At 38.1% G+C, this 27,226-nt stretch overlaps 3 protein-coding genes across 3 annotated transcripts; 1 reads left to right on the plus strand and 2 right to left on the minus strand.

Annotated features, from left to right (window-relative positions):
* Positions 1-767: 767 nt before the first annotated feature.
* On the minus strand, positions 768-15,190 carry LOC116291962 (large proline-rich protein bag6-A). Its single transcript, XM_031699195.2, has 25 exons — positions 15,001-15,190; positions 14,796-14,837; positions 13,987-14,062; positions 13,403-13,462; positions 13,022-13,134; positions 12,625-12,696; positions 11,680-11,730; positions 11,285-11,368; positions 10,753-10,874; positions 10,379-10,490; positions 9,898-10,122; positions 8,857-9,601; positions 8,593-8,738; positions 8,216-8,303; positions 7,587-7,676; positions 7,408-7,479; positions 6,965-7,062; positions 6,729-6,782; positions 6,092-6,191; positions 5,425-5,552; positions 4,844-5,038; positions 4,174-4,422; positions 3,671-3,778; positions 2,941-3,043; positions 768-1,554 (listed from the first exon to the last, which is right to left on the minus strand). The coding sequence occupies exons 1-25, from the start codon at positions 15,058-15,060 to the stop codon at positions 1,409-1,411; spliced, it is 3,339 nt and encodes a 1,112-aa protein (XP_031555055.2). The 5' UTR covers positions 15,061-15,190; the 3' UTR covers positions 768-1,408.
* Positions 15,191-15,255: 65 nt separating this feature from the next.
* Positions 15,256-19,966, plus strand: LOC116291973 (F-box/WD repeat-containing protein 5-like). The gene is made up of 4 exons (XM_031699207.2): positions 15,256-15,305; positions 15,410-16,002; positions 16,826-17,612; positions 18,327-19,966. The coding sequence occupies exons 2-4, from the start codon at positions 15,429-15,431 to the stop codon at positions 18,508-18,510; spliced, it is 1,545 nt and encodes a 514-aa protein (XP_031555067.2). The 5' UTR covers positions 15,256-15,305; positions 15,410-15,428; the 3' UTR covers positions 18,511-19,966.
* Positions 19,955-24,177, minus strand: LOC148904873 (uncharacterized). Its single transcript, XM_089025068.1, has 4 exons — positions 23,751-24,177; positions 22,868-23,131; positions 21,824-22,037; positions 19,955-21,479 (listed from the first exon to the last, which is right to left on the minus strand). Exons 1-4 carry the CDS (start codon positions 24,051-24,053, stop codon positions 20,476-20,478), a joined length of 1,785 nt encoding a protein of 594 aa, XP_088881194.1. The 5' UTR covers positions 24,054-24,177; the 3' UTR covers positions 19,955-20,475.
* Between the last annotated feature and the right edge of the window lie 3,049 nt (positions 24,178-27,226).

Genomic DNA, 27,226 nt, shown 5'->3' on the forward strand with positions numbered 1-27,226 from the left:
AAGATGAGATTTTTGAGTTTACTAAATCAAATAAATACCGATCGTAATCTTATTTATTTTAAGTCTAAAGTAGTCAACATTCGAAAAAGTACGAGTGCCAGAATATAATTATTAAGTCTTGGATACGCGAAGCGTACGATGTGGAGTTCCTCATGTATCATTATTCGGACCACCACCGATGATTAACCACCTTAAATCTATTTCGACATTCAGAATCAAACATAAAGCCTCGAAAAAAATGAATATTTAACCTCATTGATAATATTCTACACCAGTGAAAACTTGGCATGTGGAGTGCCTCAAATATCACCTTGGGCCACTAGAATTAAATTCACTATAAAGGCTTGAAAAAAAAAGTGTTTTTTTAATTCTTTTTTTAAAAATTTTACTTATGTTTGCATCTAAATTACCTTGAACTAATCTCTCAGACTATAAATATTCAATATAAACAGGCACCGTTTGAAAATTTTGGTTTTCCTCTAGGAATTTCATACACGGCCTTTCGTGATCTCAAACTATATTGTTTTTCATAAATATTTAGAGGTAACATAAACAGTTCAATCCCACAGGCAAAGTTTGAAAATTTTGGTTTCCTACCAAGAATTTCATACACGGCCTTTCGTGATCTCAAACTACTTTTTTTATCGATAAGTCAAAGATCAGAAAATGGGATTCGAGTATCAAAGGCATTTCCTTTTATTTCCTTGCTTGGGGCTTCTTATGCATTATCCATTACGAGATAAGACAAATGCTTCGATCCACGTATATCGGATTTCATTCACTTTTATTTCAACTAATTTTTTAAAACTAACAACTGTTTTTGATCCAAGGATTTTATTTTATTTCGGGAGGGAAGTTGTACATCAGCTTCTGAATTTTTATCAAGTCCACTACCGTTAAGCTGATTTACAAGTTGGACGCTATGGACTAATAGGATTATAGCGGATTCCTATCTAATATTTTGTGCAATTTGGTAATATTTTTCTACGTGTAAAAAGGATGAAAGAAAAAGAAAGAGAGAGAGGTTGAAAGGAAGAGAAAGGAAGAGGTAAAGAAATATAGAAGGAAAAAGATAGGTAAAAGAGAGGAAGAAAAAAGGAAAGAAAGGGAGAATAAGAAGAGGAAAAGGAAGAAAGAGAAAGAAAGGTAATAAGAAAGAAAAAAGGATAAAAGGAAGAGAAAGGGAAAACAAGAAAGAATATAAGAATCAAATGAAAAAAAACAGGAACAAAGGACAAATTTTTGACGAACATAAAAACAATTGAAAAATATCTAAACAACATTGAAAGGTTCTTCATATGTACTCTACATGGCAAATAGTACTGGTCAGCTGAACGCACTTCGATCAACTATCGAACCAACATCTAGAAAATACGAACGACTGTCCGTTCGCGGTGATTTGTTTCAATTATTTCTCAAGATAATCTTTTGTGTTGGGAAATCGTTCTGGGTTGTAATCTGTATCCTTATCAGTCCTCGTCTTTACGGCTCTTTTAACTTCTTCACGAAAAGAGCCCTGAAGATCATTACTTTGACGAGCTGCACTCGCAACAGCTGACAAAAGGAAAAAAAATCCAAAACATTAGCATAAAATGAATTGCGAGGCGATAAGAAGGTAATTAGCGCGTTAAGTTTGCGTTTATAATGAGGTCGTAAATTTGGCGTCTCAAGTGATGCCAAAAAAAAAGTAAAGATGTTTGAACAGGGGAGAATATGGTAAACTAAATGTTTAATAATGTTGGATTTATTGAAAAAGACGGGAAGAAAAGTTTATTCAGTTGGATAAAATATGAATAAAAGGTGTCAAAGAGAAAAGTCAACAGAAACAAACAAAAGAAAGAAAAAATGGATTAAAAAAATGGACAAACAGATACAAAATAGTCCTTGTAACAGAAAAAGGAAGACCCTAGACAGAGAAAAAACTCAAGCCACATAAACGAAACAAAAAGGGAGATTTTTATGATGTTCAGGAAAAAGAGGCCAATCAGCGTCTAGGTCGCCTCCTGCAATCACACATTAAAAGATTGACTAAACGTTTCATCTTTTAATTGTTGATGGACAAATTGAATATTGGAAATACCCCAAAATAGCTTTGTTTTAAAGATATTGGACGATTGAGCACATCTCTTTTGGAAACGTTAATTCTTCCTCTAAAGATAAACCACTAACACCAATTAAATTTAATGTAAAGCCTTCCTGTACTGTATCCTGTGACGGCACCGTGTTTGAGTGTTTTCATTGGTCCAAAATTCTGCGCGCCTCTTTGTGGGTGCACTTGCTTTGAACGTCATACAAAAACTACTCTAGTTTAGACTTTGTACGACTGTGAAGTGGCACTCAGCGCTGTCACGCTGACGACACTCTTGCATCAATCACACGGCACGGTCACGCAATGACACTACAGTGCCGTGACTTTTCATAGACGCATAAAAACGACTGTAACGTATATGTCGTACAATAACGTGACATGATATATGAAGGTTGTTTTCATGAATTATCTTCAGAATCAAGGGTAGTGTAGCGGTAGTGCATTCGCCTATCACCTCTGGAGCCTTGCGTTCAACACGCTAAATTCCAATTTGATCTGTGGGTCAGCCGTTTCCTGACTTAGATCAGCCCAGAGGTTGTTTCATGGTGTGATCTGTGAGCTAGCCGTGCCCTGGCTTAAATCAGCCCAGAGGCTGTTTCAGGGTTTGATCTGTGAGTTAGCCATGCCCTGACTTAGATCAGCCTAGAGGTTGTTTCAGGGTTTGATCTGTGAGTTAGCCGTGCCCTGGCTTAAATCAGCCCAGAAGCTGTTTCAGGGTTTGATCTGTGAGTTAGCCGTGCCCTGGCTTAAATCAGCCCAGAGGCTGTTTCAGGGTTTGATCTGTGTGTAAAATTTCAAGTTCTTTCTTTACATTGTTTGGTACTATCATTATTATTATGAATACATCATACCTTCCATACTGGTCCTGGGCGTAACTCCAGCAGCCAGCACAGCTTGTCTCACAATTGACGGGATGGTTTCTTCTGATGGACAGATGGCTCTCTGATCTGCAGTCTGGAAAAAGAAATAAAATGAATGAATGTTGGAAAGATAGAAATGCATGAGTGGAAGGATGGAATGAATGGGATAGATGGGTGGATGGAATTAATAGGATAAGAGAGTAGAAAGATGCATAGATGAATGGGATAGATGGGTGGAATTAATGGGATAGGTGAATGGGATGGATGGAATAGATGGTATAAATGGGGGATGAATGAGATAAATAACTGGATAGATGAATGGAGTAAATGGTATAGGTGGATAGATGGAATGAATGAATGACAAATAACTGGATAGTATGGGTGAATAGACTGATGGGGGAAAATGAACAAATCTAGGCGCAAATGGAATGGTTGGAGAGTGAATGGATGAATGCAAGATGCAAGATTAAATGAAAATTTGGGTAAATGGATGGAATTACTACTAATAACAAAGTAATTTGTATTTAATCAAATTTTAATAATATGACCCAAAAAAATTTTGAACATTTTTTTTGCACAGTGAATGTTTTACCTTTTTTGCACAATGATTTTAAAAAAATCAAAAAGTAGAAGACCAATCACAGTCAATAATTTTTGATGGTCATATTAGTACTCTGATAATATTAATTTGGCGGTTATTCTAACAGACTACCACTGATACCTTTCTTCTCTTTGGTGGCAAGCCGCTAAGATAAGCATCACTGAATGGAGCCTGCTGAGGAACTCGTAATTGTCGTATCACATCACGGTTGATAATAGGTACCCATTCCTGAGAAGAAAGAAAAAGCATATCAAAATTTTAATTGGACAACTTTATCAAGCTCTTAACATGAGATATACTTAGCTTGGGCGTAACGTTTTCTCATTTCAAACCATGTGTTATTCTTTTGAGAATAAGATTTTGTTTTTGAGTTATATCCATATTCATGTTAGCCTGCGTAGCGGCCCTCTGGTAGGGAATTTTGGGCGAGAGAAGAAGGGAGAGGGAGAGGGGACTGGGGAGGGGAAAAGGGAAGGAGAGGGGGGATATTCATGTGTCTTCTCAGGAGCAATTGTTAAATAAAGAAAGGATACTCTAGGGAATGACATGTGGTCTGAAATGGGAGAACATTACGCCCAAGGTAAAGACGTCTATACTGGACAGTATTATGTTACTATGCTCACCTCTGGTACAATTCTTTTCCATTCTTCACCATTTCCAGACTCTATTTCCATGTGTTTGGCTTCATCATTGTGCTTAGCAGACAGTTTGTCTTTATCAATATCTTCCTCATCTTTAGGGTCTAATTCCATGGCATCCTCACATGACGTGTGTTTGTCTTCATTGGTATCATTAGCAGACAGTGAAGCGGGAGGAGTTTCAAATGCCTCAGAATCGTCAGAGTGTTGGCTGTTAACCTCTGAACTATCGACCTAAAAATATAACACAAACTTGAAACATTGCAATCGAATGCTACGGTAAAAGTAGACTTTCATATAGATTAGTTTTCATATCACTTTGGAACATAATGGGCGCAGCACGGTAACAATACAGAATACACAACACCTATTGAATCAACCAATCACAGTGCACAAGATTAATGCTCATCCAAAGAAAATGCTCAGACACTGCATGGTCACTGCATGGCTGTACAGTATATCATCAATTTTTCACAGACGTAAGTGATTTGCTTGAATGTGATGACATACCAATGCAATTTATCTACTTCACATGTCTACAAAATTGGCAGGAGATGAGTAGACTTATCAACAAAATGATGACATGACATTGAAAAGAAAATTGGGTGCAAACTTCCAAAATGTGCAAACATGCAATTTAGAAGTTCTAACATACCACATTTGAAGATTGTTCTGCTGCATGGGCTTGTTTGCCTTCATCTTTCTTCGCTTCCTTTCTTTTCACATACTGATTGAGAGATTCTTCTCTCTGTGGCCTCAGTGTATTAGCAGTATTTATATTCTGCATCACTGTCATTTGGAAGCTCCTCATGACCATCGGATGAACACCTCGTGTGAGAGTGAAGGATGGCTGGAATAAAAAAGTACACATAAGTAGTGGTCAAAGCAATTTTCGCATGTTGGGAAAAGCTCTGCCGTAAGCATGCTGTGTCATGACCATTATGTTTTCTAGAATTTTAATTGGCTGATTTTTTCTCACAGTGTTATTGGTCTGACAGTGCCGTGACCTTGGCATGACTATTTCTGCACCATGTTTATGTTTGATTGGATGGAGTAGTAAACTATCAAGCAACGTGAATGGTCTCACGTATGCCTTGCCATGTTACAACTGTGTTTGTGCGGTGAGCTATAGACAGACATACCAAAACTGCTTTATGTGAGAAGATGTTCAGGTTTGAAGGAGATTATTCCTAGAGATCATTCAAAAACCTTCAGACTTTGGTAAGCTGTACTCACCAATCTCCTTGTTATTATGTTCTGTGCTCCTTGCACCCCATCACGAAGACACATGATTAATAAGATACACAAGTCTGTACAAGAGCGCTGGGCATGGCCAGGGAATTGAGCAGCAAATTCAATATCATCTATAAAATGAAAATCAAATGACATTAACAACAGTAGGAACTTATGGATAAATTGAATCACTGTAAGAAGCTTTGTTAAACTGACGTTTCAGACTGTTAGTCCTTCCTCAGAGTAAGAGGCTAACATTAACAATACTATAGGGATGCAAAAACCTTACCTGCATCTTTACAAGGATGAGGGTGGGGAGGGAGGAGGGCAAGTTAAAACCATGGGAACAAATTGGACTTACTTAACCATGCTGGGTTACTAAGAGAAGTTAACATAAAGGGTTCATTTAATACTCCAGTTTCTTGCTGTTGAGATGCAGGGTTAGCCCCAAGTCAAAATACTTTTTTGCATTTTCCTTTGTGCTTTCCTGGACATTTGGGAATATATCTGTGCTAGTATGTTGGCTGTCAAATATTACAACATTAATTATGGTAACTAGAAAAAGTCTATTGCTTATTGCTTATTGAATGCTTACAGCCCCCCCCCCCCCCCCCCTCCTTCTCCCCATTTTGTGGTTGTTTTAGAGAAATGTTACTCGGCGGGTACTAACCTAAGTCTCTTGCCATTATTAGAACTCTTTGAATTGAATGTTCTAGATAACTTTGCATTGATGCATTTATATCGATGTCATCTCTAGAAGGAACAGACATCTAAAGGGGGAATAAGAAGGTGTTAGCTAACAACAGGAGAAAAGACACTGGTGATCATGATGATGCACTGATGACGATAATGATGATGATGACATTGATGATGCCATTGCTAATGGTTAATGAAGATGATGACAGATCATGGTAGATCATCATGTTGGATGATAATGAAGGTGATGTTGCCAATGATGATGACTGATGATGATAATTATGATGACATTAATGATGCCATTGCTAGATGATGCCAATGATGATGACTGATTATGATAATGATGACATTAATGATGCCATTGCTAGATGATGCCAATGATGATGACTGATGATGATAATGATGATGACTGATTATGATATTATGATGGATGATGATGGATGATGCCAGTGATGGTGATGATGGTGATGCCAGCTGTTGCTGCTGCTGATAATGATGGTGGATGATGATGATGATGTCAAGTCATAGAATGTCATAGCTGTCTCTATCAAATACTTTTGTTTAACGCGATCATGATGACTGCATGACAACAGTATTCAACAATATCTTACCAAACTCTCACGCATTCCATTAACCAGCTCAGCCGCTATATCAGAAGATACTCTCTGAAACCCAACAATCAAAACATTATTTGGTACACAATCAAAAATAAATTCCATAGGGGATTATTTCTCTACCCCATAACCCATAGATACCCCCAAAAGTAATCCAAACATCTACATATGGGGCACTTTCTGCCACCCCAACAAACAAAGGTGTCCCTCTATTACTGGTTTCATGTTTTTACCTGTATGTTTTGGTCTGAAGCTTGTTCTCCGTTTAATAAATCATTATTGAGATACTCGCGGAGGAGTCTGTGAACGCGCGCATACGGTTCTGATTGACCTGATGAATAATATGCAAAACAGTTCATATATTATTAATTCTGCATTCTTTTTTATTTTCCTTAGATTTCATCCATTCATTCATTCATTCCCTCTTTGCATTCTTTCACCCCTCTATTTCAGCCATCTGTTTACTCCATTTCTTCATTCATCTTTTCATCCCTCTTTCATTCCTTGCATCTTTTTATCTGTCCACCCATTACTTCTATCCCATCACTCCACTTCCCTATCAGTATACATCTGTCTGTCCACCCATCCATATGACTGTTTGTTCACACATTCATTCTATCCTTCTATATTTATCCATCAATCCATCTTTCAATTTGTGTCGAACTCCAAGACTTACCTAACATAATAAATATTATATCTTGTAAAGACATGACCATTCCAAACCGCTCAATCAGCTTGTTTAAAAGTGCTGCAAAAATTAAACAAAGTATATTAAACACAAACTACAGTAAATAAACTTAGTCCATCCCTGGTCATGCCATGTGTTTTATTGTACGTCAATAATAACATACTCACGTCCTTCTATCACGCCATCCGAGGGAGCATTCAGTTCTTCACCTTCTTGCGGCAGCTGATTTATGAAGTCATTTATAGTCTGATGAGAACCTGTGGAGGCATAAAAACACCACTTTACATTTAACATTCTAAGTGAAAATAAAATAGCGCAAAGCTTCTGTAACTTCTTTGACATTTTTTTATCTATTCTTTCCTCCAGAGAATGTTATAAATAAATTTACACAGCATTTAAAAAATATCATGAGAACTTGGTGGTTGCTAAATGCCTGTCAGAATTAGGTTTTTACTGCCCCCAGTCAAAACTTTAAAAGCTACTGACAGATTCATTTTCATTGATGACAGCAAAAAAATAAATTGACCTGTAGCTTGCAGCAACCAAGTTTATATAACATTGAAAACTGAGGCTTTGCACCATCCCATGATGACAGCCATGACAGGAGGCAGAAACAACTGAATCTGCTTTAATCTTGTTTGCATGAGAAAGAATTCAGTTTCCCAAGTGAAAGAGACTATTGTTGTGCCTCTTGTCATGGCTGCCTTCATGTGATGCTGCAAAGCCTCTATAATCAACTTATAGATGAATTTGATTCTCATCTTTAATGAAAAATCAAAAGGTACTAGTTTCTTACCTATTTCTCCACTGCTTGCCTCACCAATGGAACTCATTACAACATTTCGTAAGATATCAAGGTCTAATGCTGGTCCACTTGTGGTCCTCTGAAAAAATTATGGCAACAGAAAGAATAAATGAATAAAATGAACGAATGAACAAACAAACGAACGAACGAACGAATCGAGCGAACGGACGGACGGATGGATGGACGTATGGATGGATGAATGTATAGATGGATGGATGGATAGATGGATGGATGAATGAATGGATGAATGAATGGATGAATGAATGGATAGATGAATGAATGAGTGAATGAATGAATGGATGGATGGATGAATGAATCTGAATGAATGAATGAGCAAACTTCATGAGTGTACAAAACATATCAATCACCTGTCGTCCCGATTGTTCCCTTGACTGACTGCCGCCACTAGTAGAAGTGTCATCATCTTGTGTCCTTGCCAACAGGTCTATCAATGTCTCTACTACCTGGCCTGTTGAACCAAGTGGGTCAGAACTATCACTTCTTGTTGTTCTACCTGCAAGATACAACATTATATTCAAGTTCATTCGCAAAGGTTTTTATTCTCATGGGGATAAGCTGGTCACTGTGTGATCAATGTTGGTAAATCAGAGAAAAATTGAAATCATTAATACCTTGTGAAGGAGTCTGACTAGGTCTAGCACTAGCTCCTTGAAACATAGATGCAAACACATCAGAAAATGACTGTGGAGGGCCTTGGTTCTGAGATTCCTGTGTGGCCTCCCTACTTGCATGCTCTTCTTGGGTTCTCTCCTGCTCTTGGGCTCCCTGTGTTCCATGTGGTTGGTGAGCCCTGGGGCCAAAATGAAAGGATTCACAAGGAACTAGAGGATCAGGGTGACTTGAATTCAATGGCAGCGACCCGAGCCCTATCCTTGGGATAACACGAGATGTTCCTGCCGTACCAGAGTTCTGGGTTTGTGTCTGGTTATCTCCTTGGCTGCGTCCAGGGGAGGGCGTAGCAGTAGCTGTTCTTGACGTCTCACTGTGTGATGTCACTGGGTTGCTAGAATTAGAGAGTAACGCTACAATGTCATCCATGACAATTCGCACACTATCTGCTCCACTGGTTGTTGTACGTGTTCCACTCGATGTTGATGTTGTTTGCGACCCACTATTAGCAGTTGTTCTCTGAGTGCCATTGGATCCTTGGTTACCATGGCTACCACTGTTGCCCAGAGATCCAAAATTTAACATAAAGCCAGGTGACTGGTTGGTGCGAGTGTCAGGTCCAGAGGTGGGTGGGTTATTGGGATGGTTGCCATGTGGGCGGGGTATGGAGCTAGTGATCACTGACGTGAAGGCAATGGCTGGGACAATGTGCACTCTACTGCCTGAGGCGTTAACACTTGTTGAACCCTGAGAAAAAAATTACAAAGAGGTCATTAAATTATCTTTGTCCCTTACCATTGGGGTCTTAGGTTCAAATCCTTGACTCAGCAACACATGTGAGTAAAGTTTATGTGTCACTCAGCCCAGAGGTTGTTTCAGGGTTTGATCTGTGAGTTAGCAATGGCCCAACATTGATCAGCCCAGAGAATGTTTCAGGGCATCAATGAAATAAATTTTGAATCATGACTACTAAAGCTTACACCAAAAGTACACCCTGATAAACAAAGAAACCTCCTAAAGAATATATGCCGAGTGTATCTTACCTGTTGGGTGTTTTGTGATCCAGGATTTTGCATTCCTGGAAAAAGAGAAGACAACATTGGACTTGCGCCCACATGTCCAGAAAGAGGTGGGAGCACATTAAGATGCCGAGGCTCTGGGGACCTGAAGTTAAAGGTCAGGTCAGACAGAGCATGGTATGCATGGCTCAAATTGTGTAGTGTCTCGGCAACTCTGTCTGGCAGACTGTTGTCAGAAGGAAGTAAATCCTAAGAATAATGTGACAAAATGACTGTTAATTGATGACTCTTAAAACTCCTGTGTGTACAGGCTTAGCCTCGAATCCAGGATCTCCTTGTTTCGTTATATTTGCCCCCCCTCCCCCGACTTTTTACCTTTCCCCCTAATAGTCTCTTATATTTTCCAATCTTAGCACATCCCCCCCCCCCCCCCCCCCACACACACACACATCTTAGGGTGCTCTGCGGCCCCTGTTATTCCCTAGCACCACTTGCAATGGCTTACCTCAGCAGAATTGGAACTAAGCAGAGTACTATATCTTGCTAGTATAGGGTGTAATATAGCATTCATCTCCTGTAGTTCACCTAAAACATCTGCCAGTTCTGATGGACTTCCACTAGACAAGAAATGGTCAATGAATTCCTTAATATTAAATTATTAACACCACTAATAAATATAATACTAATAGTATTTAAACTAGCACTGATAGTTTGAGAGGGGAAAATACTTAATATCAAATTACTTACACCACTAATAAATATAATACTAATAATAATTAAACTAGCACTGATAGTTTGAGGGGGTAAAAGGGGCACCTTCAAGCTCTCAACTCAACAAGTTATCAAAGTAAAATAAATTTTTACTGAAGTGCAACATACTTTTGACTTTGCGTCTGATTTGCTTGAGAATCTGAGCCACTTTCCTGCTCTGTTGATGACCTTGAGTCTGTTTCTCTTGGAGTACTACTTGTGTCCATCGGAGATGGTAACACTCCCTCACCCTGTGAATGACAATCGCAAAGCAATCAACCCTACTCCAAAGCAAGTCTATTCTTTAGTTTTCAAAATACTCTATCTTGCTTTTGTGTCAAATATTCATGTTTTCCAGCGAAGGTCAGTGGAATTTCAAAGCATTTGTGTTGTTGAAATTCTGCAACGGCTCAATATTGGGCAATTAAAAAAAGGGATTTCTTTATCTATTAAAATTATTAAACTAAACCATGTTCAACTGCTGCTCATATTGTGAATAACTTTTTTTATGCTGAAATGATCTGCTAACCCTGAGTCAATAAGTCTGTTATCAACAAGCACAGCAGTACAGTATGTATTTTGAATGAAAATAAAAATAAGATAACATAAGATAACATAAAAAACATTAACAAAATGGATTATAACTATAGGAATATATTACCTCAGCTCTGTTGAGTGAGCTTCTTGCAGCTCTCAAGAACTGTCTTGCTTTTGATATCCGTAATCCTGCATCACTGGCATTCCCCTGTCAAGTAAAGAACACTAGAAAATCAACGTAAGAAATCCAATAGAGCTGTTAGTGTGCCGTAATTCAAATGAAAAAACTTCCTGGTCCAATTTGATATTTTTTTCTGTGTTTTTCTTTATAGCAGGATTTTCTGTTCATATATCTAAGGTTGAAGGTAGAAAGGTTGAAGGTAGAGAATAAATCCTGGGAATAAGTTGTGGCAAGATTTTAGTGATCTTTTACAAGTGTGATTGGACCTGGAAATACATCACAATGTTTGAGAAAACAATGTATGGCTGGGTTTGCAGGTGACTTCAAGTCGTACTTACATTGGCTGATGCCAGTAGATTGATATGTACATTCAGAGTGGAGCCATCTCCCTAACAAGATACAAATGAATTTATTATAAATTATTTTGCTTTATGATATGACAGTTGTGATTACAGTTGATGAGTTTTTAAATATATCATCAAAGATACCTGTCCAACAAAACCATACCCAGCAAAACCCAAGACTTTCCCACCCTACCCAACCCCATACAACACCACACTCATGATTATACCAACCCCTGAACACTATATACATGTACTACGGGCTATCCCTAGTGTCTATGTACCCACCCTAGCACACCCTAGACCATTCCATACAACACCACACTCATGATTATACCAACCCCTGAACACTATATACATGTACTACAGGCTATCCCTAGTGTCTATGTACCCACCCTACCACACCCTAGACCATTCCATACAACACCACACTCATGATTATACTAACCCCTGAACACTGTACATGTACTACGGGCTATCCCTAGTGTCTATGTACCCACCCTACCACACCCTGGACCATCCCATACAACACCACACTCAAGATTATACCAACCCCTGAACACTATATACATGTACTACGGGCTATCCCTAGTGTCTATGTACCCACCCTACCACACCCTAGACCATTCCATACAACACCATACTCATGAATATACTAGCCCCTGAACACTATACATGTACTACAGGCTATCCCTAGGTTCTATGTACCCACCCTACCCCACCCCATACAACACCACACTCATGATTATACCAACTCCTGAACACTGTACTACAGGCTATCCCTAGGTTCTATGTACCCACACCTTATCGTATCCCACCTTACTATTTATAACTGAAATCGCTAGGCTATAGATCTAACCCTAATTGAACAATACCACACTCCAGGCTAATTACTCCACCCTACCCCATGGCTATTCCACGAATTCCCATTATTAAACTTACAGATTGTGAGGTGCTAACATTTGCTTGAGCAGAATCCAACCCCAACTGATTCATCAACCCTTGAACAATTTGCTGCAAAAAATAGTAAATGGAATTATTTAGTATAATTAGAAACAATATAAAACCTGTGCGCATGTTTGCTGGGAGCTGTAAAGCAAGAAAGAATCAACCTTAGGAACACAAGGCGTAGCCGAAGTCTTTTCAAAGGCATAAAGTGTAAGGAATAAAAAATACCAAAAATACTAGTCCAAAAAGCTATGAAAGGAAAAGAGTCCGTGAGTTAGCCATGCCCTGGCTTTAATCAGCCTAGAGGTTCTTTCGGGGTATTGTAGTACAAAATTTAATAATTAAATAATAATAATAATAAATTGATAATTAATAATTTAATAATAATAACCTGTGAAATGTTTATAACCTCTGTAGGATGATTGAATGTGGAGGAAAAACCATGGCCATCTCCTGTTTGCTCTGTGCCGTGGCGTGATGTCGATTGACTGGAACCATCTCCATCTATGAAAACCCAAAACTAATCTATTTCAGTTCTGCATATGATTAGTAAATTCAAGTAAAGGGTCTATATGCCATTCTCTTGAACATTGTTGCTTTGTTTACTAGTGATCCCATACTAGAAAAGATACCTGAATATGGATGTGACTTGAGGGCAGAATCTTATTAGGTGGTTTAAAGTGGGCTAACATTATGCCAAACTGGATGGGTATATTTTAGATAGCTTCCATGAAATCAGAAAGAGTACATGTATATAGTGTGCGTTTCATACCTGCCCTGGTGCTGGAGGGAGGCTTCCTTTCGACCAGATGAACAACACAACCATCCACACCTAATACATTAATTCAACATCAATTTCATTTTTGGTTTAACCAGAATAATTAAGGATTAAATTTTTAAGTATCTTTTTAAATTGCATATCACATCATTGAGACCATATTGGTGGTATTTAACAAAAGAGTTCTTAATCTATTGTTAATACTGCCAACACGGCCGTCATGTCTGTTATTTTTATATTGTGTGAGTCCTTGCAAACAATCAATTGCTTGGTTTCACTAGACATAATTTCCTGTCTCATGCAGAATGTTCAGCTGAATCACAAGTTTTCGATAGTATTCTTTCTGGTTGACATCACATGGTGGTCAGTGTTTGATCATGATTTGAAGCAGATAATGAGATTCAAAGACTTTTATCAGCTGATTGAAACCCATCAGAGCTTGATTATAATTCTATCTGGTTGACAGCACAGGGTGGTCAGTGTTTGACCACCATTTGAGACAGATATAAATGAGATTCAAAGACTTTTGTGAGCTGAGCAGATTGAAACTCAGCAATACTCAAAATATATAAACTTACCATAACTTCCTAAACTTGAGGAATCTTGAAGAACCTTTCCTTTGAAAATGAGGCGCTGCCTTTCCGCTGGTATAGCCTAGAAAAATGTCAAATATCATCTATTCTTCAATGGATTTTGAGGCTACTGAAACAGCATGACACTAAGCATATAGAAAGTGAAACAGTATTGATAACAAAATAGATAAAATCAAGATAAGCATTTAATGGCAGCATTTCATGTGTGAAAAATGAGCAGAAAAATTTTTTTTTGAATTGTTGACTCATTGTAGATTTATTTTAGCATCAAGAAGATTCCTTAGAAGCACTTTATTCAAAACTCACTGATAAAACAATTGTACAAATACTTGAATTACATATTAGTAAGAGATTTTGTCTTAGGGCATAATGTTTTAACATTTCTAAACTCTTGGGAATAGGATTCACTGCATGAGTATTAAATTAGTAAAAAAATAAAGATATGCTATCACGGGATTGACACGCATTTTATTTTAAGCTTAAAGGATTCCTATTGCTGATCAACTAAGATATGGGCTAAATGTTGTACAATAAGCATGGTAGATGGTTTATAGGAGGATATAAATGGTTAGGAGGATATATAGATGGTCTACTTAAAGACTGCATGGTCAAAAGATCCACAGCAAAGACAACAGCAGCCTTTCCTATAACCTTTGTACTCGAATACTAAAGCATTTTATACATCCCCTAATAAGGAATAAAGAAAAGACGCTAGGAAGTAGACTGAATATTATAAAATATGCAACAGATTCTAGTACAAGTACGAGAAAGATTAATCATTCAAGCAAACTTACAACTTCCGACGCTATCTGCTTCTTGAAATCTTCAACCGATGCCTACAAAATAAATCCAAAGACAAAACCTACATTAGGAGTAAATAACAATGTAACTAAGGCCTCAAGAGAGCTAAAAAAGTGAAGAAAAATGCCTCCCTTGGAATATTTTGTTCGTTTAAAAAACGACGTTAATAAATTGACATTTTAACAGGACAAACTTTACCTCGTCATCGACGGTAAAAACACGCGTTTCAGCGTCCAATGTCTTCACCGTGACTTGCATTATATCAATTAGTATATATCCTACTAACAAATAATTTAAAATACCCTTAATAACTCAAAATATTTAAGAATTTTTAGACGAAAACTCTCAAATATTTCAACTCAGATTTCGACCTGACTAACCCACTCCCTCTCGTTCTGTTTAGAACGCTGGAGACTAAGCTAGTACTCATTCCCTTTAGTTCAATACCGACCGAGTAGGTCTGAGTATTTATAAACATGGCGGTAGCAGCCAAATACTTTCAGGTTCAATTTTTATTTGTTTTTTTATTCTTAATACCTTTGTGAAGCTATATATCGTGAATTGTTGGATAGAGAGTTTGTAATTCGTGTGTATTTTGGGATTTCAGGCACAGAGGTCTTTGTTGAATGAGTTTAGAAGGAGTTAATCAACATCAGCTGATGGTGGATTTTGGTCCAATGGAGTCTCCTTTTCTTCCATGGATGGACATCCCCGATAGTTTATTACTTCATATTTTATCTTTCCTTCCTCCTAAAGACGTTGTAATAGCCAGCAGAGTCTGTACAAAGTGGCATAGGACAGCCACGGACGAAATGCTTTGGAAAGAACTTTTTACCATTTTTTTTGGTTCCACGGGTACAACGGGCAAGTGTTTCAAGCTCCCTTCATTTTCAAGTTCGTGGCTTCAGGAATTCCAGCGATTGTACAGCGAAACTCCCTTGATTGAGACTCAGGTACTTGAAGGTCACAGCGACGAAGTCCTTCATGTAGCTTTTTCTCACGATGGCAAACTGTTTGCATCAAGTTCCAAAGACTGCTTGGCAATTATTTGGGAGATAATTGACGGCGAAGTAAAAGTCAAGCGAACTTTAGACTTCAGGAAGTACAGGTGGGAGTATGTTCAGTTCTGCGAGTTCAGCAAAGATGATACTCTTCTTCTTGTTTCTGGGATTAACGAGAGAAGAAGGCTCAATTTCATGGGTAAGTTGGAACAGCCATCCTGGCATGCTAGGATTCTTGTAAAGTCTGTGTAAGGGAGAGGGGGTGGTATTTGAATAATCACTCTGGTGTCTGTTTATCTGTCTTTTCTTTCCTTGCTTCCTCACCAATTACTTGTTTCCTCCTTCTCTTTCATCCATCCACCCATTCATCTTCCACTTTCCCGATGAATATTCTGCCCTTCCTCCTAACACTCTGCCTACCTCCCTTATATCTACTCCCTCCCTTCACCCTTCCTTTACTCCTCCTTTCCTCCCTCCCTCCTTCCTCCCTTCCTTCCATCTATGCTTCTATCAACCCTTCCTCCCTTTCATCCCTTACACCTCCTTTCCTCCCTTCCCATTTTCCTTCCAACTATCCTTCTCTCGACCCTCCCTCCCTTCACCCTTCCTTTCCTCCTCCTTTCCTCCCTCCCTCCTTCCTCCCTTCCTTCCATCTATCCTTTTATCAACCTTCCTTCCCTTCCATCCTTCCTTTCCACTTCCTTTCCTCTTTCCTTCCTCCATTCCTTCTATCAACTATTCTATCTACTCTTTCCTTCTTTCCTTCTTTCCTTCTTTCCTTCGTTCCTTCTTTCCTTCTTTCCTTCTTTCCTTCTTTCCTTCTTTCCTTCTTTCCTTCTTTCCTTCTTTCCTTCTTTCCTTCTTTCCTTCTTTCCTTCTTTCCTTCTTTCCTTCTTTCCTTCTTTCCTTCTTTCCTTCTTTCCTTCTTTCCTTCTTTCCTCCTTTTCTTCTTTCCTTCTTTCCTTCTGCCTTCCATTCTTCCTTTCTTCCCACCTACCTTCTTTTCTCCTTCCTTCCTTCAGGTGAGATCACAATCTGTTCCATCGACGGCAAAGACGATCAGACCATCCTACATAACGTCATAAGCGAGCCCTACGACGTCTTTGGAGCATGGCTTTCAGAAACTCACTTCATCTCGGGATCCTTTGAATTCCGAGTCCCCTTCTATGACTCGTCTGTCTCGGAATTATGGGCCAACTCAATACATGGTCGTAACCCTGTGCGACTCTGTCGTGTGTTGAACGAAAATGGAAGCTCTGTTCGTAACGTCCTTGTAGCAAAACCCGCATTTTTAAAGGAAAACGAGCTGCTATTAATCTTCACACACGGTGTGGTCACGTATATTCCTCATCAAATCGTCATTAATAAAATAACAACCGAAAAAGACAATGATACGTTCCGAATACTACCACAGAGTAATATCGGTAACAAAAATCGTGTTTCCGAGAAATTCCGACTAAGTATCGATCCAGATTCCGATTCCGACGATGATGCCGAAGATGTAAGATTCACAGAACCCGACCATCTGATAGAGACGAATGCTCATATCATAGGAGTAGGATTAGCCCCTGACCAGGACATGCTGTATGTGAATTGTCGACCCTGGATTGGTGAGAGGAAGGCAGTCCAGCAACGTGCTGCCCAATGGGGTATTCACGAGGAATTTGAAATTTCAAGTGATATTCATACAAGAGTGTACAGTTTGTCGAGCTTAGAACTTTTAAAAGAACATGTTGGACACAGAGCGTTCACTCCAAACGACAAATGTTTTTTTATCTTTCTTGACGTCGCAGACAAACTTGTGGCAAGGTAGGTAGGGGTTTCTTTGACTAAGGTCAAACGTTGCAAATTCTCTTTAGCCGACATATAAGAATCCATTGTTTTCAATGCGTACGGTTCAGGAAAAGTTCGACGTTTGACCTTAACCTTGGAATCATTACTCGCTTGTCACCTATTGAAAGCACGAGACATTTATGGTCAATACGCGGACTAGTGGACACGCGGACATGCTACATGATACTTTGGTGGTAGATCGTTTGTCTGTCAGCTTAAATCAGGGGCGTACCGAGGGGGACCCTCCGACAACCCCCCTTTTTATATTTTGTTGAGCTACCTGTGGTTTTGGTGGCAGGAATTTTCCCGCCAAAACTCGTGCGCTCGCCCCTCCGACTCTGGAACTCTCACTACGCCACTGGCCTAAATTTTGTATCACGGTTAAATGCCGATAGATAGATAGATAGATAGATTAACTTTATTTTGGACACAATAAAAACATCAGGTCAAAAAAACAAAGCAGCGAAAACTGAACGTTTTACCGCTACGTCACTATATCACCAAAACAAAATTCTAACCGTGAAATTCAAAGCAAAATTCAAAGCTTCTGGTCGCGGTATGTTTTTCCTCGTTAACTAAAACGACGTGTACGCCTTTTAATTCTTTCGGCCCTGCGGCCGGCGTTTATATAAATATGTTGGGAAACGGCCAATTATTTAATTTCATTGCCTTATGTTCTTTTCCTTATAGCGGTGCGGAGGATTGCTGTGCACATGTTTGGGACCGCCATTATGGCTTCAAGTTAGCGACCCTCGAAGGACACTCGGATGTAGTGAACTGTGTGGCTTTTAATCCTCAAAATCCAGAGATGCTGATCAGTGCAAGTGATGATCAAACACTAAGAGTATGGAAATCGCGAAGAAAAGCTAAGTAATATTCATTCTGTTCTATGGAATTACTCTTTAAACATATGGAATGACATTTTAGTGAATACCAGTAGAGATGGAAAAAATGAAAAACTAAAAAATGCTCCTGAAATCTTCGTGTTTGTGTTCCTTATTCGTTGAAGCGAACCGACGTGTCCGGATTTGCTTTTATTAAGATGGAAAAGAATTGTTACAGATAGTACCAATTGTCTTGGATGCAATCAACTGATAAGGACTTATGACTTGAAGACGACGAGGAAAATGTTGCTTTGCTTGCTAATAAGCATTTTAGTACTTTATATAATCTAAACATGTGTAGCCTGAGTTAACAAACAATACAGGACAAGAATAATGGGGCATCTGCATTAGATTTACAATGGAAAAAAAGTGGTTATGTTTAAGTCCGAACCCCACCCCACAACCCGACAGGTATTTTTGACTTTGCCAACACTTTGTCCAACACTTCTGATTTTAAGTCGGCAAGCAGCTAATCTTACTCCAGCTGGATCCATCAGATTTGCATTCGAAGTTAGCTTCTTAATAGAGACCAATATCGTCCCCAGACCCTGCTTTTCTCTCGGTCAGTTCCTCATTGACATGGAACAAACTTGAACACGCATGCGCACTTAGAAATTTCTGAAATTAATTGATTTAAAAGTTCAACGAAGAAAATCCTTTATTTAAAAATAAGGCTGGTTTTAAAGATTATTTTATTGATTGATTATGACATTAGGACCATACCTCCAGACCTAGTGCTGAAGCGCAGTATGGCAGCGCGAAGCATTTACGGCTATGCCGGAGATTTCGGCCCCGACACCGCTATCCCTGGATTTACAGACTGATCAGGAAGCTCGGCCGAAGCCTAAGGGAGAGGTTAGTCGGCCCCTAGGCCGTAGATGATTAACCCCTTGCTATGACCAGCAGACCCAATTTGTAGTCCGTCTCCTGAATGGCTAAGAACTCACAGTCTCTACCTTCCATGTGGGACCCGTTTTGAAAAACTAGCGGTCACATATTCACCCCAAAAATTGATGTAAAAATCAACATTGACCTCATGTAATTCATATGGCATTGCTCGCCTGTCTCGGGTACTCACAGAATCAATGTATTTTAGAAAATCCGATTTTGAGACTATTTGTTTGTCGTTACTATGGTAACGGTATTTTGTCTAAACCTCACATCGTTGCAACCTTTCATTGGCCAACATCTAGTATTAAAATCTAATCAATCTTGCAAGGAAACGGCTGATTATTTGCCGACTTCAAATCAGAAGTGTGGTCAGAAAAACTACTGAAACAACGTTGGGAGACGTTGGAATAAATGTGTCGTTTGAAGTTTGAAATTTTAATGTCCTGTACTGTAGTTTTATTGGAAGGTAGTGAGTTACACGTAGACACCTATAGATATAACGTGAAACTAGAGCATTTTTGATGCTTGAAATGTATTAAAAAATTTAGACGAAAACACGTTTTAATAGAGTATAAATTTCACACATGACTGATTTAGTTTGAAGTATGGCACAAACACTGCCCGTCATATGCTATCAACCAGAGAGTGTTCTATTGCTTGCTATCAACCAGCTGAATGAATCTCATTTATAACTTTCAATGACAGTCAAACATTGCCCGTCATGTGCTATCAAGCTGAATGAATCTCATTACCAGCCTTCAATGACAGACAAACACTGCCCGTCATGTGCTATCATCCAGAGAGTATTCTATTGCTTGGTATCAACCAGCTGAATAAATTCCATGAAACCTATTACTAGCATTAATTGAATAGCAAACACTGCCCTCCATTATCAATCATCTATTTACAGTCCTATTATACAGAAAAGGTAAACGTTTCTTTGCGTGAAATCTGAAAGCTTCATACAAATTTGAAAACGCCACAAAAATCTGACAACGGGACAAAAATTACAATCGCCATACGAATCAGAAAAGTTAACGCTTCTGACGGTTGCCAGTACATAACTAGACTTGGCAGCTATCGTTGGGTATATCAAGCAAGTCCATCAAAAGATACATCATCGTCTGCAGATCAACGACCACCATCCCGGCATTTCCTTGAGGATTCTGAACCAAGCCACAAACTTTTCTTATCACATTTTGTCCTCTTTCCACATCCCTTGGCGTAATAACAAGTAAATATCTTCGCGCTAACAATCTGTTTAATCTTTGGACCATTTTCTGGATTCTTCGGTGAAGCTGAAATGGGTCATTTGTAGTTGAACTCGACAAGCAGATGTCCTCAGCTTCGTCCGCTGCGTCATCGAGGTTGTCGTTCGTACTGCTTGTTGAAGGAATAAGTAACGCAGAGCTCATTGTGGGTGACCATTCTGGCATTCTTGATGGCTGAGAAACAGAATTCTTAGAAATGACAGTCGAGAGAACTATGGAAGTTGCTCTTAGATAACAAGAGGAAGACGAGGAAGACGCTCGTGTCATCGTGTTAATGATTGAAGCTAGAACTGGTAGTGAAGGTCGGTTCTGGTTGGTGTATGTTGATGCTACATAGTTGAGCGTTGCCTTAGTTGGCAAAAAACTACTGAAGGTGATACTGGAATTAATATTGTAGGTGTTGACTGATGTTGCTGCTGCTGCTGATGGTGGTGGTAGTGGTTGTGGTGATGATGGTGATGATGGTGATAATGATGATGGTATTGGTGGTGTTGGTAATGATGGTGGTGATGATGATGATGATGGTAGTGATGATGTTGGTAATGATGGTGGTGATGATGATGGTAGTGGTGGTGGTGGTGGTAATGATGGTGGTGGTGGTAATGATGCGGGTGGTGGTGGTGATGATGATGTTGCTGATAATGATGATGTTGATGATGATGATGCATCATGTCCATTCAAAGTTGAGCGTTTAATTGTAGCATGCCTTTCTTCGTTTGTAACCTCTTCAGGTTTCTTGAACATTTGCTTTCCAAAGTCACCCAGAGCTGATTCGTTACTCGATCTTCCTACTTCATCTACAAAAGAATTTTTTTTAAAATTAAATAAAGTAAAATTTTACAAAAAAAAAATAATAATAATAATAACGGCACGGTACGAAATCAGGCTGAGACAATCATTTCTCATTTCAGACCACGTGCCATTCTCTCCAGAATAAGATTCTTTGTTTTAGTTGTATCCATATTCATGTGTCTTCTCATGGGCAGCCGTTAAACAAAGAAATGATACTCAAGGGAAAGACGTGATCTGAAATGGGAAAACATTACGCCCAAGATCAAGAGGTCTGTAACAGTGAAAATTGTATCATCTGAGATTTGGTCATTACTCCTTCTGACGAATTGTAGTTGTTTTGACAACGTACCAGTAACATTTTCTTGTTTAAGGAGGCTCAACGTCACCCCAAACACCGTCAGCACCAAGACGAAACAAGAGAACTTCATTAATTTAATCAGCGTCTTCTTTCTCTTCCCTTCAATTTTAACAAGCGTGATGCTGTCGTTTCTTCGTACTGACGGACTTGTTTCCTCTGGAAATGGCGGGAATTCCCGTACCTGTTGCTTAGCAACGACCCCTGTCTGCGAACATAATGACATGAGTAAAAATTAAGATTTTTGACTAGAGCTTCCGCTGATTGGTCGTTGTCAAATCATTCATCTTTTGGTCACGGTAGGCGACATTTTTCACTTTTTCGTGATTTGTTATTTTCCCAGACCGCCTCATAAAAATCGAAAGACATGGTCGAGATTGGTTTGGATACAATCTACTCTTGGCCAATCATTACCAAGGAAACGCATAGGTATAACGATGCTTACACGAGCTACCGCTGATTTCCATTCTTAACTATTCTAAGTACTTGAAATAATAGCGAGTATTTACATAACAATGGATATCCCATCATGCCTTGCTCTGTATATATTAGCCGTGAACAATCCCTTTTGTGTCACTCATCTACGACGCCTTTGAGATAGTTCGACTTCCCACCCATCCACCCGCATGACGCGATGCGGAACTGTTTTCGTGCCAGTATACGGCAGTCTACTCCTGTGTACAGCTCTCCATTTTTCACACATCCCATATCTAAATAGGCATACTCGCATGTACATGTATTGTTAGTACTTGGGATGTATTACTATTTCGCAATTCCTTCAGACCACCTCCGAAAGATATGGCCGAGATTGGCCTGGATACGAAACTACTCTTCGCCAATCATTATGAAGGAAAATGCATATGATTAAGCTTCTAACATTTGGGGTTCTCACACTTAGTGATTCATTGGTCTTAATGGATCATTATCAAGGGACGATGATGAATAATGAATCATTATCGAGGATGATGAATAATGAATCCTTATCAAGGAACGATTCATTATCAAAGGAAAATGCATATGATTAACGATGTTTCTAACCTCTTGGCTGCTTACACATAGTGACGTATTTTTCTCGCTTTCTGTTTTTTCATCTTTGCGGAAGTTATTTCCATTTTCAAGATCGTCTTTTTGTTTTTCTTCCTCTATTTCGGCTTTTTTCAACTTCTGGCGTTGTTTTCTTTTCTCCTGCAGCGATACCATCTGTTTTTGTTTTGTACTTTCAAGATGTTGATCGACGCGCTGAACATCGTGGTGGTGTTCTTCGAGATGTTTTTTTGCTTGCTCGTAAACACATTCTTTTCCCTAAAATTCATCATCCAAAAATATTAGAACTTCCATTAAGCGACCATGCACAACCTATTAAGCGGCCACCTTGGAGGTGCTTTAAAGATTGTTCGTAAACACATTATCAAAATTTCTAGTATTTCTGTTCCATAAAGTGAGGCTTGGTGTCCCAATAAAGGTTCTACTGTATAAACTAATGTATATAGGGAAGAAAAGTTTCATAGTTTGCCAACACGACTGCTACTTGCATGATGGAGGAAGGATAGCAATTCATTTTCATTTCGCAAGGCTGCGAGCAGTTTAGACTTAATTCAAGCCTAATTTTCTCTCTTTTACTTGGAGGTTAGATGAAGTGGTTGTCCTTTGATTAAATCTGATTCAATAACTATTTTTTAAATTCGTACTTCTTGCTTTGATACGAGAAAAATATTTAAAAATCACATTCTAAATTCTCGTAATTCTTCATCCGCTGTAAGATAAAAATAGAAGAAAAAAACAACTTTAGAGACAAGCCGGAATAAAATAAAATGGTTACCTACTTCCATAATAACAAACCGGATAGTCAACTAGAAATACGAGCTCTAAAGCTACTCTCATCATGACTAAAAATATCAAAATTACCACACTTTCAACTTACCTTGTCGATGGGTGGCAAGACACCGGAGGTAGTTTTTCCATTAGCTTCAATCCTTTCCTCTTCTCTCCCAGGTATTTTAGTTAACTTTTTTTGAGAGATTGGCGGAAGGATCCTCCTTGACAAACTGGCGCCATCTTTGTTTCCTGTTACTTTTCCTAACGTCGTTACGAAGCTCTGACCATCCAAGGTCACTGAATTATTATTAGAGGATTTGGAAGTTTGAAACTCAAGGTTGGCTGTCCAATTATTTAATTGCTTTAGACGAGGATGATTAGCTTGAAGAGTTTCAAGGTTATACGACATCTTGGTCTTCGGTTGGCAATTAATTATCAAAGTCCTGTCCTTCAGTTTTGGCAGCAATGTCGTTTTCGTAAAATGAGATCACAAAGAAAACTAAGATAATATAAATTCTAACGAGATGAAATCCAATGGCAGAATTGTGGGTTTTTACTTTTGTTTTCACTTTATTTCACATCAATTATGTATTGCGTAAAACTTGTCAAACTTCTCGTACTAAAGAAAAAAGTTTTTTTTTTTACTTTAACAAGATTAATAAATAACATTGGTGCAAGATTTGGTATGCTTTCATTCTCATTCTTTTTTCTTTAATTCCACTTTTTGTTCGTAAATATTATTTCTGTCGATTTTCGATCTTATATCTTCAACAATAATTCCAATGTTTTGGAAGATAAATTTTTGTCAGTTTGTTTTTGTTTTTGTTTGTTTCTTTATCTTTTTTGCTTTTGGGAAATTTGATGTTATGTTTTTTTGTTTTTGTTTTTGTTTTGTTTTTTGTTTGTTTGTTTGTTTGTTTTTGTTGTTGTTTTTTTGTTTGTTTTGTTTTGTTTTGTTTTTGCTGAATCTCTACGACATCAAGCACATTTGATTTCCTTTCTTTCTTTCTTTCTTTCTTTCTTTCTTTCCTCGTAGTTCGTTTTCTCCCTTGCTTGGCATTTTGAGTGACCATTTTCCCCCTTATAATACACTCAACAAAATAACTCGGTTCTGACTGGACAAGAACCGTACAATAGCGCAGCGCACTGAATTCTAAAAATAGCTTAAAGATTCGGACAAACATTGCATTCTGTTTAACCGCTACGATGATTATACGAACCGATTTTATTATTTTTACTTAAAGTTACAATAATAACCCATGTAAACTAAGATCAACTGCGATCGGCTGTGAAAATTATCTGCTGAAAATTTACTTGTAAGTTTGTTTGTCCGAATTTCGCCTTTGTCTTCGTTTTTATGACGTCACGACTGCGCTTCGCTATTAAATCCCAAATTCGTACTCTGCTAGAGTCCCAATTAAAAGTTGCTCAATTACGTTGAGTGTACTATAAACAATAAATCGTACAATCTTCTCGTTACAATTCGGAATTTATAGATACTCTTGATGTTTTGAAAGCTCTAAAAAGGCTCCTAAAGGTTGCTTCAACTTTGAAAACAATCAAAACATCACTGATACCTATAAATCTTGCGATTTCCTATACTTATCTTCTTATCCATAAATACTAGAAGTATCCTTCATTACTTGTCACACTAAACTATAAATAAAGATATTCCACAAGTAGTGCTTGGAAACCTAAAGTAGAATTAAGCCGAAAGTACGTCTTTCACTGGAACTAACATGAATATTCTGCTTAATTTTCGAGATGGCTTGTTATTTCTCCCCAGGTGCCAATGCTTTTATCGAGAGAATGTTCAAGAAATATAATAATAATAATAATAATAATAATAATGATAATAATAATAATGATATAATAATAATAATGATAATAATAATAATGATAATAATAATAATAATAATAATAATGATAATAATAATGATAATAAGTAAAACCAGTCATGCAGATATTTGCTTAGACTATTTGCGCCCGCAATATTCTGTATTCATGTAGCAAAAATGTCTGAAGTTGAAATAAACATATAATAATGATAATATCTATACGTTTTAGTACTCCAAATAATAATAATAATAATAATAATAATTAATGATAATAATAATGATAATAATTGATGATAATAATTAAATAAACATGTTAACGTGTGAAAGATGATTATTTGACGGTTGTAATGGTTAGTTTACGATAATCTTGAAAGAGTTTCGTACTACATACATTTCCAAGTGATTCTGTAGATATGTTTCTTGTTGATTGCTATGTTATAGTCGGCACCGAAAGAAATAGGAAGTTTTTATAAAACGATAAGAAGAAAACCATATTTACTGCACGCGAAAAAGCGATAAAACTGGATATGTGTGGAAGAAAAAGCAGGTGTTAATCTGAAGGTTTGAACATTGGAAGATATTAATAATTGCGGAAAATGTTTAGTTAAAATATGATAAAGATCGGTCTGGATGATGATGAAGAGAAATGTTTGTTGGTTTGTAGTTTGAAGGTGGAAGGTATTTTTAATAGTCACGTACGGAGGAAGGAGGGAAGAAGTAAGGAAGTCCCGTTGTCATGGAGAAGAAAAACAATTGCCTTTTTCCCGCAGCGAAACTCAGTTTTAAGTTAAAAACTAAATCATTATATTTAGTGTTGAGTAATAAAAACAGGAACGTATACAGTTGAACAAATCTTCCCTCCCTTCCTCCCTCAACTCTGAAACAACCTATGGGCTGATATAAGTCAGGGCACTGCTAACTCACAGATCAAACCCTGAAACAACCTCTGGGCTGATATAAGTCAGGGCATGGCTAACTCACAGATCAAACCCTGAAACAACCTCAGGGCTGGTCTAAGTCAGGGCATGGCTAACGCACAGATTGAACCCTGAAACAACCTCTGGGCTGATAAGTCAGGGCACGGCTAACTCACAGATTGAACCCTTAAACAACCTATGGGCTGATCTAAGTCAGGGCACGGCTAACCCACAGATCAAATTGAAATTTAGCTTGCTAAGTTTTGCGCAGGAAGGCAAACCAGAGGAAAAAAAGAGAGAAAAATCCCTCGAATCAAGCGAGAGAGCCTACAAACCCAGTAGACTGAGCCACATGTTATACTGAGTCCAGGAATCAAACCTGAGACCCCATGCAGAGATAAGAGGCGAGTGCACTGCCGCTACGCTATATTCGGAGATAAATAAATACTGCCATGCTAATCTTCTTTAATGAATCCAAGTCTCTTAGTACAAAACACGTTTTTTCTCGTCTTTTCGTGCGAGTGCCCAAAGGGTTTTACTCCCGGTCCTTTTGTCCTTCATTTCCCATGCACGATTAAAAAAATTGTCTAAATTTTCACTGAATTGGATTAATTAAATCTAAAATGCTTAATTGTTTGTTTATCTCAAAGTAATTACTAATTTTCTTGCTCTTCATTCCCTTGGCGAGATTTAATTTTCATTCTTTCGTTTTCTTTTCTTAGATTTTAGCTTCTTTGATTTGATTTGATTTTTCTTTTTTCCTTTCTTTTTTCTTCGCTTTTCTTATAATCTATATCTTTTCTCTACCTTTACCTTCGTTTTGTAAT

This window comes from Actinia tenebrosa, unplaced genomic scaffold (assembly GCF_029948245.1).
Source record: "Actinia tenebrosa isolate PJP-AT-01 unplaced genomic scaffold, QUT_ActTen_1.0 PGA_scaffold9__36_contigs__length_13948895, whole genome shotgun sequence".
NCBI classification, from domain to species: domain Eukaryota; kingdom Metazoa; phylum Cnidaria; class Anthozoa; order Actiniaria; family Actiniidae; genus Actinia; species Actinia tenebrosa.

Coding starts and splice junctions, on each gene's coding strand:
- LOC116291973 (XM_031699207.2), top strand. CDS start 15,429: ATGAGTTTAGAAGGAGTTAATCAACATCAGCTGATGGTGGATTTTGGT. Junction 16,003..16,825: donor AAGAAGGCTCAATTTCATGG/GTAAGTTGGAAC, acceptor TCCTTCCTTCAG/GTGAGATCACAATCTGTTCC. Junction 17,613..18,326: donor GCAGACAAACTTGTGGCAAG/GTAGGTAGGGGT, acceptor TTTTCCTTATAG/CGGTGCGGAGGATTGCTGTG.
- LOC116291962 (XM_031699195.2), bottom strand. CDS start 15,060: ATGCAAGTCACGGTGAAGACATTGGACGCTGAAACGCGTGTTTTTACC. Junction 10,123..10,378: donor TTAGTTCCAATTCTGCTGAG/GTAAGCCATTGC, acceptor CATTATTCTTAG/GATTTACTTCCTTCTGACAA. Junction 4,423..4,843: donor CAGAACAATCTTCAAATGTG/GTATGTTAGAAC, acceptor TTATATTTTTAG/GTCGATAGTTCAGAGGTTAA.
- LOC148904873 (XM_089025068.1), bottom strand. CDS start 24,053: ATGTCGTATAACCTTGAAACTCTTCAAGCTAATCATCCTCGTCTAAAG. Junction 22,038..22,867: donor TATGTGTAAGCAGCCAAGAG/GTTAGAAACATC, acceptor TTATGTTCGCAG/ACAGGGGTCGTTGCTAAGCA. Junction 21,480..21,823: donor TAAACAAGAAAATGTTACTG/GTACGTTGTCAA, acceptor ATTCTTTTGTAG/ATGAAGTAGGAAGATCGAGT.